Source organism: Medicago sativa, chromosome 5 (genome assembly GCF_051527215.1).
Source record: "Medicago sativa cultivar Bolivia chromosome 5, Bolivia_mono, whole genome shotgun sequence".
NCBI lineage: Eukaryota > Viridiplantae > Streptophyta > Magnoliopsida > Fabales > Fabaceae > Medicago > Medicago sativa.
This window is the reverse complement of record NC_140753.1, coordinates 20,540,412-20,551,731: the sequence shown is the minus strand read 5'-3', so window position 1 is coordinate 20,551,731 and position 11,320 is coordinate 20,540,412. Positions and strand designations below refer to the sequence as shown.

The following is an 11,320-nucleotide window of genomic DNA, read 5'->3' as shown; positions in this document are numbered from 1 at the left end:
AAATGAAGAGAGGATAACAACATCATGTAAGTATGAGAGAAAGTTGTCAAAAAATGGTTGTCAAAAAGTGGTTGTCAAAATATCATTTCTCATTATGAAATGACAAAATGACATTCACTCACATTAACATAAGAGCTGGCCCACATGATTCCAATACACTGTCGTGATAATATCGTGAGACTTTTTGTCGGGATATTTAGCATTTTTCTTAAATTAATTTCATTTTCCGCCATATCACTCGTCTTCCTATTCTAACGCCAGCTTCTTACACTCTCTATTGAGCGTATTTGGATCTATCACACAAAAAACCGTTACAATGACTTCTTCTTCTTGTTCAATTTCATGCACAAAGCTAACAATATTCACCATAACAGCAATCACCATCCAATTCATCGGTCTCTACCTTTTCGTCTTCGCTTTCTTCCCTGTCAAACCACTTCTCTCCGGTTACAGGTAAATAACACTTCATCTTCAATTTCTCTCATCAATTCTCTCTCACGCGCTTATTGTTCGATTTTCTTTTCATTTTTAGTGGCTCTGAGAGTTTCCAACGCCCGAATTGCGATCGCGATGGCGATGCCAATCCAAATGAAGCGTCTCTGCCTCCAGATCGCCGGAGGTTTTTGTATCAGGTTGTCATACAGAATTGTGAATTGTGTTGGTTTCTCTGATTCATGAATCATGATATAATTTTTTTTTTTTTTTGTGGTTTTAGACATATAGTTGATGATATTCATATAATTACGCTTAGTTCTATAATATATCACAGTCTAAGATGATCTTTATGAGGAGTTGTTTTTTATAGTTGGAACTTGGAACTAGAGTATACTTGAAAATTGAAAGCAAATGCTTAATCTGATTCGACATTACACTTTTACTTAGGTTCTGTTTGGTAAACAAATAGGGAATAGCTGTTAAGCTAGCTTGTAGCAGATGAGCATATAGCGAATAGGGGAAAAGCTAGGTGATTGAGTTTACAGTGTTCAGTAAAATTAGCAGTTGAACTAGCTTCTAATTATGAAATGACATAAAAATGGTTTATTTTACTAATATTTAATTTGTTTCAACTAAGATTGTAGGGGTAAAATTGAGATAAAAAATGATAAGCTATAAGTATTAAGCTACTTGAATTATTATCAAAAACCGCTGTAAGCTAGTAAAAATACTCTATAAGCCCGCGAGAAAGTGACAGTTATAAACGAGTCTTTTTAGTCAAATGAGCTTATAAGACATAATCTATAAGCTCAAAAACATGTCATACCAAACAGACCCACAGTCATCAGTAATAATTTGAAAAAATAGAACTGATTTTTTTAAAATCGGGGAAGGAGGAAATTTTCATTAATTAAAGTGACAAAAATACCATTCTACAACTGTCCCCAATGAGATTTGAACTCTGTACCTTGAGGTTACAACACTAAGATCTTACTAGCTACCACTGAGCTATCGTTTCAAGTTTATGTAACCACATGTGTCCGTAATTGACACTGAGAAATGTTGGACAGTACACACGTGTTTAATTTGAAGTGCCAGTGCTACATAGGTTTTGCTGCATTCGTGAATGTTGGTAGGTTCATATGTTATGCAGTAATTTTTCGATACGGAAATAATTCTTAGGCTCTAGTTGCGAGTTTCGAGGGAAGGGGAGGAGAAGACTTTGGAAGGAGAGGAGTAGAGAGGAAAATAGAGAAATCTTCCATCTTTTTTGAGATAGTGGTTTTGTAGAGAATGATAAATGAATATTTATGATTAATACATTTTTAATTTTGTGAGTATTATAATACCATGGATTTGATTTGAAGAAGTTATCTAAACCATCCAAAATCTTCGTACAATACCATTTTTGAGTTCCCCCATTTTGAGGGGATTTTGTATTGCGAAGAAAAATAAAAACCCTCCAATCCCTTTTACCCAAAGCCCTCCAACAACCCCCCTCTAAACTCGCAAACAGAGCCTTAGGATGTGTTTGGATGGAGGGTTTAGGAGAGGAGAGCTTACTTTTCTTTTTTAAATTATGGACACTATAAAATGTTTTTTTTTTGAAAAATTGAAATAACAAGCAATCATATAATACTTCAATTTATTTATAAGAAAAAAAACTTCAATCACTTAATTTATTAAAAAGAAAAACATTTTATATTGTCCGTAATTTAAAAAAAATAAGTAATCCCCCCCCCCCCCCCCCCCCCCCCCCCCTCCCGTTCTAAATTTTCAATCCAAACACACTCTTGGAGACTTTGATTTGCTCATAATGAATGCTGATTAGTTGTTTTTCAAAATAAAATGGTGATTAGTTGATTTATTCTGATTCTCATTTCTGCTTCTAGTTTTGTTGTTACTGAAATGTTTGGAAAAATATTCTTTGTAGGAAGTATCAGAGATGCCTCCTTCATATGATCGACTCATCTTAATGGTATACACAGCTGCCATAATTTCATATTTTCTGCGGTCTTTGATTTTATTATTTTATTTGTTTTTGGTTGTTTATGGTCTGTGGCCATCATTGAAAATATTAATTTGTCTCACAAGCAATTTACTATAGGTCATTGATGGTCTTCCAGCAGAATTTGTGCTTGGCAAGAATGGTAAGCCACCAAACAAGGCTTTTATGGAAGCTATGCCATACACCCAGTCATTGCTAGCAAATGGCATGGGTGTTGGATATCATGCAATAGCTGCAGCGCCAACAGTTACCATGCCTCGTTTGAAAGTTAGTGTCAATTTCAGTTTCAAATGTGGAAGTGTGAAAAAAGAACATATTATTTGTGTTTCCTTTTTTTTTTTTTTTTTTTCGTTTCAACTTCTTATTTTATCTTGTGTTTGTCCTTCAGGCCATGGTTTCTGGAGCAATTGGGGGTTTCTTGGATGTGGCTTCCAACTTTAACTCCCAGGCTTATTCAGATGACAATCTTATTGGTTAGTTAAGCATCTTGGTAAAATTGAACATATCATTTGAATTTTCTTGGACTAGTATTGATGCCCTCATTACCTGCTGCAGCACAATTCTTTAAGATTGGATGGAAAATGGTTATGCATGGTGATGATACGTGGCTGAAGTTATTTCCTGGTTTCTTTGCACGTCATGATGGAGTTAGCAGTTTCTTTGTAAGTCTTTGATGTACATGTCTTTGTGCCCCTATATAGGCTAGAGTATTCATTTTTTGGGTGTAAACCGGGTGTCCTCCGTGCACGCAACTGCGGAGACTAATCCCTTGAGCCTTGTGGGATCCGAATGGGCGGCAAACTCTCTTTAAGAGTTTTAACGCTGCTGCATGCCAATGCTGGATTCAAACCCACGACCTTGGTTAAGCTAGAAGAGACCCGTGCTATCTCATCTAAGCGCTCTTGGGTGGCTAGAGTATTCATTTAGTTATCAGTAATCACTTAAATTTGTTGTACATATATATATTTTTTTTAAATAAAGAGCTGTATTTGACCTCTCAGATCCCTTTGTTATATGTATATAATGGCTGCTCTGTAACTTACATTTTTTTTCTGAATCTAATTGTCACTATAGGTTAAAGATACTGTACAAGTAGATCACAATGTGTCTCGACATCTTGGTGATGAACTTAGCAGGGATGACTGGAATTTTCTCGTAAGTAATTGCACAGCCACTTCATAATTTTGTTCCTACCCAATGTTACTTGAATTCCCATTTTGTAATGATTTTTCTCTATTCAGACTTTTACACCGTTACTTTTCTGGTTTAAAATATGCCATTTGCTTTATGCCTTTGTTTTTGACTTTTTCTTCTGTAGAACCTGTTGGTTTTACCTTTTTCCTCCCTCTTATATTCATGTTCTTTTTCCGGCCAAAAAGGTAGAAGTTTTTCTACTAATCTCACAGTACCGATGAACATTGTTGCCATTTATTCTGTGATATATTTCCGAGTTTTGGATATAAGAATAACTTTCTAGGGTGTACGCATTTTAGAATTTATTTCTATTCCCTGCTTTTTTTTTTTTTTTTTTTTTTTAACTTCTATACATATAGATTTCATGAATGAGGTTTCAATATAAATTAGTTGAAATATGTTGGTAGTTTTTGAAGATTAAAGAATACAGTTAGAGGGTTATGCTGCTATTTGGAACTTAAGCAATTCAACTGCATGAAAACATTTTTCCTTCATTTCCTTCAATCCTAACTATATGTCACTATACTTTTTCTATGGATGCACATAAGGAAGATGGTTTGGTTCTATCATACCAAACAAACGGTATTGGTTTTTATCTTCTATAAAACTTAGTTTGGTTCTATTTTTTTGACTACACACCAAATAGGAAAAAACAACTTTTTTTTTTTTTTTTTTGGTTTTACCTTTTAATATTTACTCCAAACTCTAATCAATTTGTTTATGGTTAGATAGTACACTATTTTTTGTATCTCTTATATAGAGTTCTTTCAACTCATGACTTCTCAGAAGATATTAATCTACTTTAGCACTGAATTGTTGGTTTTCAGTTTTCAGTGAAATGAAGATTTAAGATTAAGATCCCATCTGTTAGATAGTTTAACTATACATGTCAAATGTGTAGTTTTTTGGTCTACTTCAGAATTGCATGATGCTTTTCGATGAAGATTTAATTTCAACTGTACACATTTTACTGAGTTTTTTTAGATACTTCATTATTTAGGCTTGGATCATGTTGGTCATATTGGTGGACGCAACAGGTATCATCACAAACTCTCTGTGCTATACATGTAATTTCATTCTGTTTTCTAAGCTTCACAGGCACATTTCCTGTTTCAGTGCATTAATGGCTTCAAAACTTTCCGAAATGGATGAAGTAGTGAAGATGATTCATACAAATATCTTGCAAAATCTTGAAAATGATCAAGGGAAGACACTTCTGGTTTGTGACTATCTTTTTGTTGCTTTTTTAAATTGTGCACTACAGAATTCACGTGACTTATTTATTGAGGTGTGTAGAGTGTAGACATTATCTTGCCATGTATAAAACTTGTAGAGATTTCATTTAGGATGTATTTGCATGTGTGTTCCTGCACACATGCTTGGATAAGAAAACAAAACACATGTTGGAGTTCTACTTAAATGTTTGCTTTTTAATTTAAGTTACTGGTGAATGGCACTTGGCTTTCTCATGTATCCATGGTTATTTTATGAGCATACCTGCAGTAATAAAATTTTCAATTGTGGTCATATTACCTTTGGTGTTATGTACTTTGAAGTGAAATTTAAGTCTTCTAATTTTCTTTATGGGTGTTTTCAATTAATTATTGTAAAGATAAAGTACATTTAAAAAGTCAAAGTTTTAAATAGTATCTGCTGTAAATTTCTATACAGGTTGTAGTCAGTGACCATGGAATGACGGAAAATGGTAATCATGGAGGTTCATCGTACGAGGAAACAGACTCTCTAGCTCTATTCATTGGACAAGAAAACCATGCTTCTGACAACACATTATCCAATCATGACACAATTTTTCAGGTAATGGAACTATACTTCGTGCTTGTATCACAAGAACTATTCATATCTTCTTTTGAACCTGAATATATTGCCAAACAGTTAGCAAACCATCAGAGAATCTTCTTGTATCGAGTGTATTAGCCGGGTTTTTTTGTATGCTTCCTAATGCGGAGAACCTTTTATGTTTTACACGACTTTGTAACCGTTCTTAGTTTTATTGTTTGTCAATCTTGAACTTAACATGAACTACCCGTTTAACTAAATATCCTGGGCAGTAGGTGGTTAACTATTCATGCAACATCGTATTGTACAACAGGTTGATATTGCGCCAACATTAGCTTTACTTTTTGGCGTGCCTATTCCCAAAAACAATATTGGTGTTTTGATCTCTCAAATGGTTGACTCTCTGGCAGGTTAGTTTTCTTTCCCCCTCTGTCTATTTATCAAACAAACTAAACTTAAGGTGATATGGTATTTCCCCCCATCTGTTTCCGATGTTATATGAAGCACATACATGAACACTAGACACAGCGCATACACAAATATATCAACACCGCTTATGTCGAAAATATGACACCAACACGGATATATATATATATATATATATATATATATATATAGGGGTTTGCTAGAACACACCCACTAGTTTTCATGTGGGAGTGTTTTAGCAAGTAAATAACTAAAAAGTGGTTAAATACACCCTAAGGTGTATGTTGCTATAACACACCTTCTAACAAAAACAAGTGGGTGTGTTCTAGCAAATCCTATAGGCATTTGCTAGAACGCACCCACTAGTTTTTATGTGGGAGTGTTTTAGCAAGTAAATAACTAAAAAGTGGTTAATTACACCCTAAGGTGTAGCTTTGCTAAAACACACCCACATAAAAACTAGTGGGTGTGTTCTAGCAAACCCCATATATATATATATATATATATATATATAGTATAACATAATTACAAAATTAAATAGCATCATTTATAGAAGATTTAAATTGAGAGTCAAAATGGCCACCAAATGACCACCAAGACATAATGAAGATGATGATCACGGCAGATCAAATAAGAGGCCAGAAAAAGGGAAACCCAAAAGGAGAAATTGGAAAAGATGAAGATTGGAAAATGTGGAAACCTGTGTATGCAGGAAGACTTGGGAACAGTTCAAATGTCTAATTAAAAAACTATTATATTACTTTCGCACGCTTTTTGCACAAAAACATAGATGTGTTCGTTCTCTCTGTAGCTGTATTTGAGGATTGCCTAAGGGAAAACAAAAAATATTTCGGCGCGTGTCGGACACTATGATGCACCTAAACCCACAAATGTTGGTGCTTCATAGTATTGTTTCTCTGTGCAGTGTTATATGCCGTAGCAGCAAAATGTAACTGATCTTTTTTTCCTTCTTGGATGAGCTAGATGAACAAAAGTTGAGGGCACTGCAGTTGAACTCATGGCAGTTATTCAGATTACTTCAAGCGCAATTGCCTGAATTGTCTTGTACAAATTTTCCGTGTGATTCTTTCATTACTAATAGTGGACCCACAATTAGTGAATGCAAAGGTAGCAAGGAGAAGTTGTTTTGTTGCTTGTATTTAAACGCTACCACTCTTCATGATGCCTGGAGGGCTGAAGTAGGCACCACCAAGTATGCGAAAATTCTGTTGTTTCATGTTTTTAATAAATTCTACAAGAAATATTTGCTAACATTTGTTTATTTGCCATTTATTTTTTAGGTCTAATAATGCAGAAGGCTACAACACCACTGTTGCAGCATATCATGAGTTTCTAAGCAGCGCGAGCGAGTGGCTATCACACAAAGCAACTGATGTATGTATGGTCTACTGTGTTTAGAGTTTCTCTTGAGATTTATGACTCTTTCTGTTCTTTTGATTCTTGACAATTGTGTTTGTTCAGAGACCAATCAGTTTCCTTGCTTTTGGAGTTGCTGCTTTGATCACATCATGTTTGATACTACTGAAGCTTCTATTTGTTATCCACAAAGAAGTTCCTGCTCAGGAGATTCAAGATGTTGAGAATTATATGAAGCCATGGAAGTTGGATGAAGTGTTCATTTTGTTTGGCATCCTCATCCTTGTCATTAGTATGGGATCAAGTTCAATGATTGAGGAAGAGCATTACATTTGGCATTTTCTAACATCCACAATTAACTTGTTATTTTTTCGGAAAGCAATACAGTCATTTAACCTTAACAAAGCAGTTGATGATCTGATTTCAGTAGAGAAAGAAAACTGCACATCAGGATACCAAATTAGTTTGTTATTCCTGATTCTTTTTTGTGGAAGAATTTTAAAAGGCTGGCATCAAGGTGGTGTGAATTGGACTAACCTTCCGGACATTTCTACCTGGTTTGAGCAGGCTGGTAGTCAATATATAAACTGGATTAAGATAGCATCATGTGTCATGATCATCATGCTGGGTATGTTTGCATTATTCCTATTGCAGTCCAAAACTAAAGTTGTAACAGTCATTGGGTTCAGCCTTTTACTGTCTGGTTTGTTGGTACTGCAACATTTTCTGAAACATCAGGACATGTCTGCCTCATACAATAAGGATGCCACCTTATCAGTTCAAGTTTTCTATGCCATTATTGGAATTACTACTGTTATAGCTGTATTGGTTTTGCCATGGGTTATGCCTATGAAAACTCGTGAAAAGTGCTCCAAATGGAACCTCTACATGTCTGCTTCTGTTCCCACAGAAATCCAGAATACACCAATATTTCTTTTAAAAGATTCCTTATATGTTATGGGGTGCATGTTCATAACATCCTGGTGTCTTCTCCAGTTGTTGCTTCAGCGACCTATTAATGCAATGCCTTTGTTGTTGCTCAATGTTCAAATCTTGGCTTACATGCTTGTTTTTTCTTCTAGTGGGTCACATCATAAGAAGTGGGTTGAGGTAAGTTGTAAGATTCATGAATAAGTATTGATTTTATTTATGTTCGTATGAAAGGTTAGTGAGTAAGTAGTAACAAAGGGAATTAAAAACATATTATTTCCCGTCTAACCCTAATTAAAGGGTTATACCCTGGTGAAGGCCTTTAAAAAGAGACGGATTCCATTCCTTCTCTCGGAATGACGGAGTGAAGTCAACAGACTTGAGCTCCTAGCTACTAATCTTATAGTCATGGGAAAGAGAAAGAAAGGACTTCCCTACTACCCCCTCTACGTTCTTGACAGCCTTTCTTCATCTGCTCCTTCAAAGCAAAGAGTGAATTCGAAAACTGGATTATTCCTAAACAGAATCTGGTTGTTACCACCTAGTCTCTTACTCTAGCAAGTTTATGTTTTGGGTTCTAGAGCGCACTGCTAACTTTGAGAGTGATTCCACCAGAATCTAACTAGATATGGGTTCTTTAATTTCTCTTTATGGAGTTTTGATTTCTGTGTGTATTTTATAAAATATAATGGTTTAGGGTTAACAGTTAGAATTGTGTTTTTCAAGCATTACTTCTTTTTGCTTCTTGGAATTTTCATTAAATTTCAACTATATATTGAGTATTTCATTAAAAATTTGATTTATAGATAACGAACTATTCTGACTAATCAACGGTAGTTATTTCCTGAATTGTTTGAGATAAGGTTCCAATACAATCTTGGAAGTAGTTTCTTGTTTAATAATGTGTTAATATTCCATCATCCCAGCTTTCCATTTTTATGTAAAACTAAAACTCCTGTTCATTTGTTAGATTACCACACTATACAATCTGGGAATGGCAGGCCATTTTGCTCTTGGGAACAGTAATACACTAGCTACCATTGATGTGGCTGGAGCTTTTATTGTAATGCCTCCTATTTTTCTTTTGCTAATATTTCCAAAAGAGCACACTATTTTCTGCACTGCATTTCAGATTTAAATTCTCCATAAATATCTATTTTCTCAGCAATATTGCCTTTTGTTGGCAGGGAATTTCAAGTCACTCAACCTTCCTTTCAGGTGTTCTAATGTTCATCATTACGTATGCGTCTCCAATGTTATTCTTTTTTTCTTTGGTGATGTACATTTCTATGAAGGTCACAATCTGTCCACTAGTTACCAGAGGTGGAAATTCTGGAGAAATTCTCAAGTCTCTTCTTGGATTTCCTTGCCTAGTACCACTGAGCATAAACTCGATTCTCTTGTCGGCAAACACTATTGTTTTGGTGTTGATGAGAAACCATTTATTTATTTGGAGCGTCTTTTCTCCCAAGTGAGTCTTCCTAGACGTTGATGAATGATTGAGACAATTATTATTCTTTGCGATTTATTAAAGTAATAAGGATTAATAATTATGATTTTCTGGCATTATGTTAATGGATATCATTTAACCTTGTCAAACACTGTCAAATTGTTCTGTAGGTACCTTTATGTATGTGCGGCAACTGCATGCGTCTATATTGGGGTCTTCATTGTCGTCACAACCATGATTTATACATATATAGTACTTTTCTGGCTGAGAAAAAGTTTTTCCATAACTAGCAAGGAGAAGGGTACTTGATCATACATGTTAATGAAAATTTATTATTACAGTCAAACAACAATTTTGAGTTTTAAGTGCTTGGTTAGTAAGTGAATGTTGTTTTTGATTCTTTTAATTTTCTGGGTGCATGACAAAGTGAAAAATATGGAGATGCTTTAGGAGAGAATTTAGAACTGAACGAAACCCATCTACAAGGAACCATACTGTTGATGCCAATTTGCAAACTGAACTGGGTTTTTATTCACATTTCATGACCTAACCTTTAGACTAAAGTACATACTGTTGATGCCGTTTTTTATGCTTTCAAACAGATGAAAAATCTTGTTTGAAAGCAATGTTCTTGTGTAAACTGTCAAAGAAAAATATAATTGTTTTTTAGCTTTAAAAGCAAAAATCGTAGAACAAAGTTATGGTTATTCTTGTTTTGTATTCTGTTCTCAATAACAAATGCAATGCATCTTCTCCAGCCCTCTATCAAGTTCACTGTCACGTTCACCTAGAGAACCACCACTCATGTTCAATCCATGAACCATCAAACCACGTCAATTAAACTACGACATATGGAGTTTTCATTAAGTAAAGGATGAAGGAGAGTGAGGTGTGGGAGATGAAATTAAATTAAGTTCTTATTCCTTTATTTTGAATTACAAGTTTTCTTAACATAACGGTTTATGAAATATCATGGATTACTTTGCAAAGGTTAAAATATATGTTTAGTCTCTGCGTATATAGTGGAATTCAGTCTTAGGGTGTGTTTGATTTGCAATAAAATGAGGTAATAGACAGGGAAAAAAAAATATTCGCATTGAAAGTTGACCATGAGACTGGACAAAAAAGGGGTTGGACAAAACTCCAATTTTTTTACCTAAACCATGGTACAAAAATTTGTTCACGGACAGGATAAGTTATCATAATGACGAAAATATCATACCCAATTATTACAAAGTCGAACCCATCTTACTACTACCAAAGACTCACTCAGAATCCCCCCTTCCTCTTCTTCTATGATCTCCCACCTTGTTCCTTGATAGTAATGCCAAAATCAGTTCTAGAAAAAGGTCAAAGGCATTAATTCACTATTGATAATCCGCAAACAAAATCCCAGGGTCAATGCACATTGATAAGTTGAGTGAGAGTAATTTTGGGTACACCATTTTTTAACACTCGAATGATAGTGGAGAAGGGGTTTGGAGTGAAATGAGGGAGCAGAGTGGGTTTGGTATGGAAACGGACGTACCACCCGATATTGAAGAATTCGCGTCTAGGAAAGGAGAGAGTGGTTGCAACAAGGATTCATACTACTTTTATACGATTTTAAAATTATTCTGTAATAAAAATAATGAATCAGATGTTGATTAGAGGAGTTAAGGTTTAGACATAATTCAACTGACAATACCAATATTAATTGTGTA

The 11,320-nt window shown here is 34.8% G+C and overlaps 1 protein-coding gene across 3 annotated transcripts; it reads left to right on the top strand.

Annotated features, from left to right (window-relative positions):
- The first annotated feature begins 240 nt into the window (after positions 1 to 240).
- On the top strand, positions 241 to 10,023 carry LOC146920904 (Alkaline-phosphatase-like family protein). 3 transcript variants are annotated; one of them, XM_085714344.1, is made up of 17 exons: positions 241 to 453; positions 533 to 632; positions 2,373 to 2,413; positions 2,543 to 2,710; positions 2,832 to 2,916; positions 2,999 to 3,105; positions 3,518 to 3,598; positions 4,622 to 4,674; positions 4,754 to 4,856; positions 5,309 to 5,452; positions 5,748 to 5,844; positions 6,845 to 7,073; positions 7,162 to 7,255; positions 7,343 to 8,347; positions 9,138 to 9,230; positions 9,355 to 9,638; positions 9,788 to 10,023. In XM_085714344.1, the coding sequence occupies exons 3-17, from the start codon at positions 2,381 to 2,383 to the stop codon at positions 9,924 to 9,926; spliced, it is 2,715 nt and encodes a 904-aa protein (XP_085570470.1). In that variant the 5' UTR covers positions 241 to 453; positions 533 to 632; positions 2,373 to 2,380; the 3' UTR covers positions 9,927 to 10,023. The 3 variants fall into 3 exon arrangements, with proteins under 3 accessions (XP_085570470.1, XP_085570469.1, XP_085570468.1); XM_085714343.1 differs by having other exon boundaries at positions 2,369 to 2,413; XM_085714342.1 differs by having other exon boundaries at positions 2,369 to 2,413; positions 4,638 to 4,856.
- The last annotated feature ends 1,297 nt before the right edge of the window (positions 10,024 to 11,320 follow it).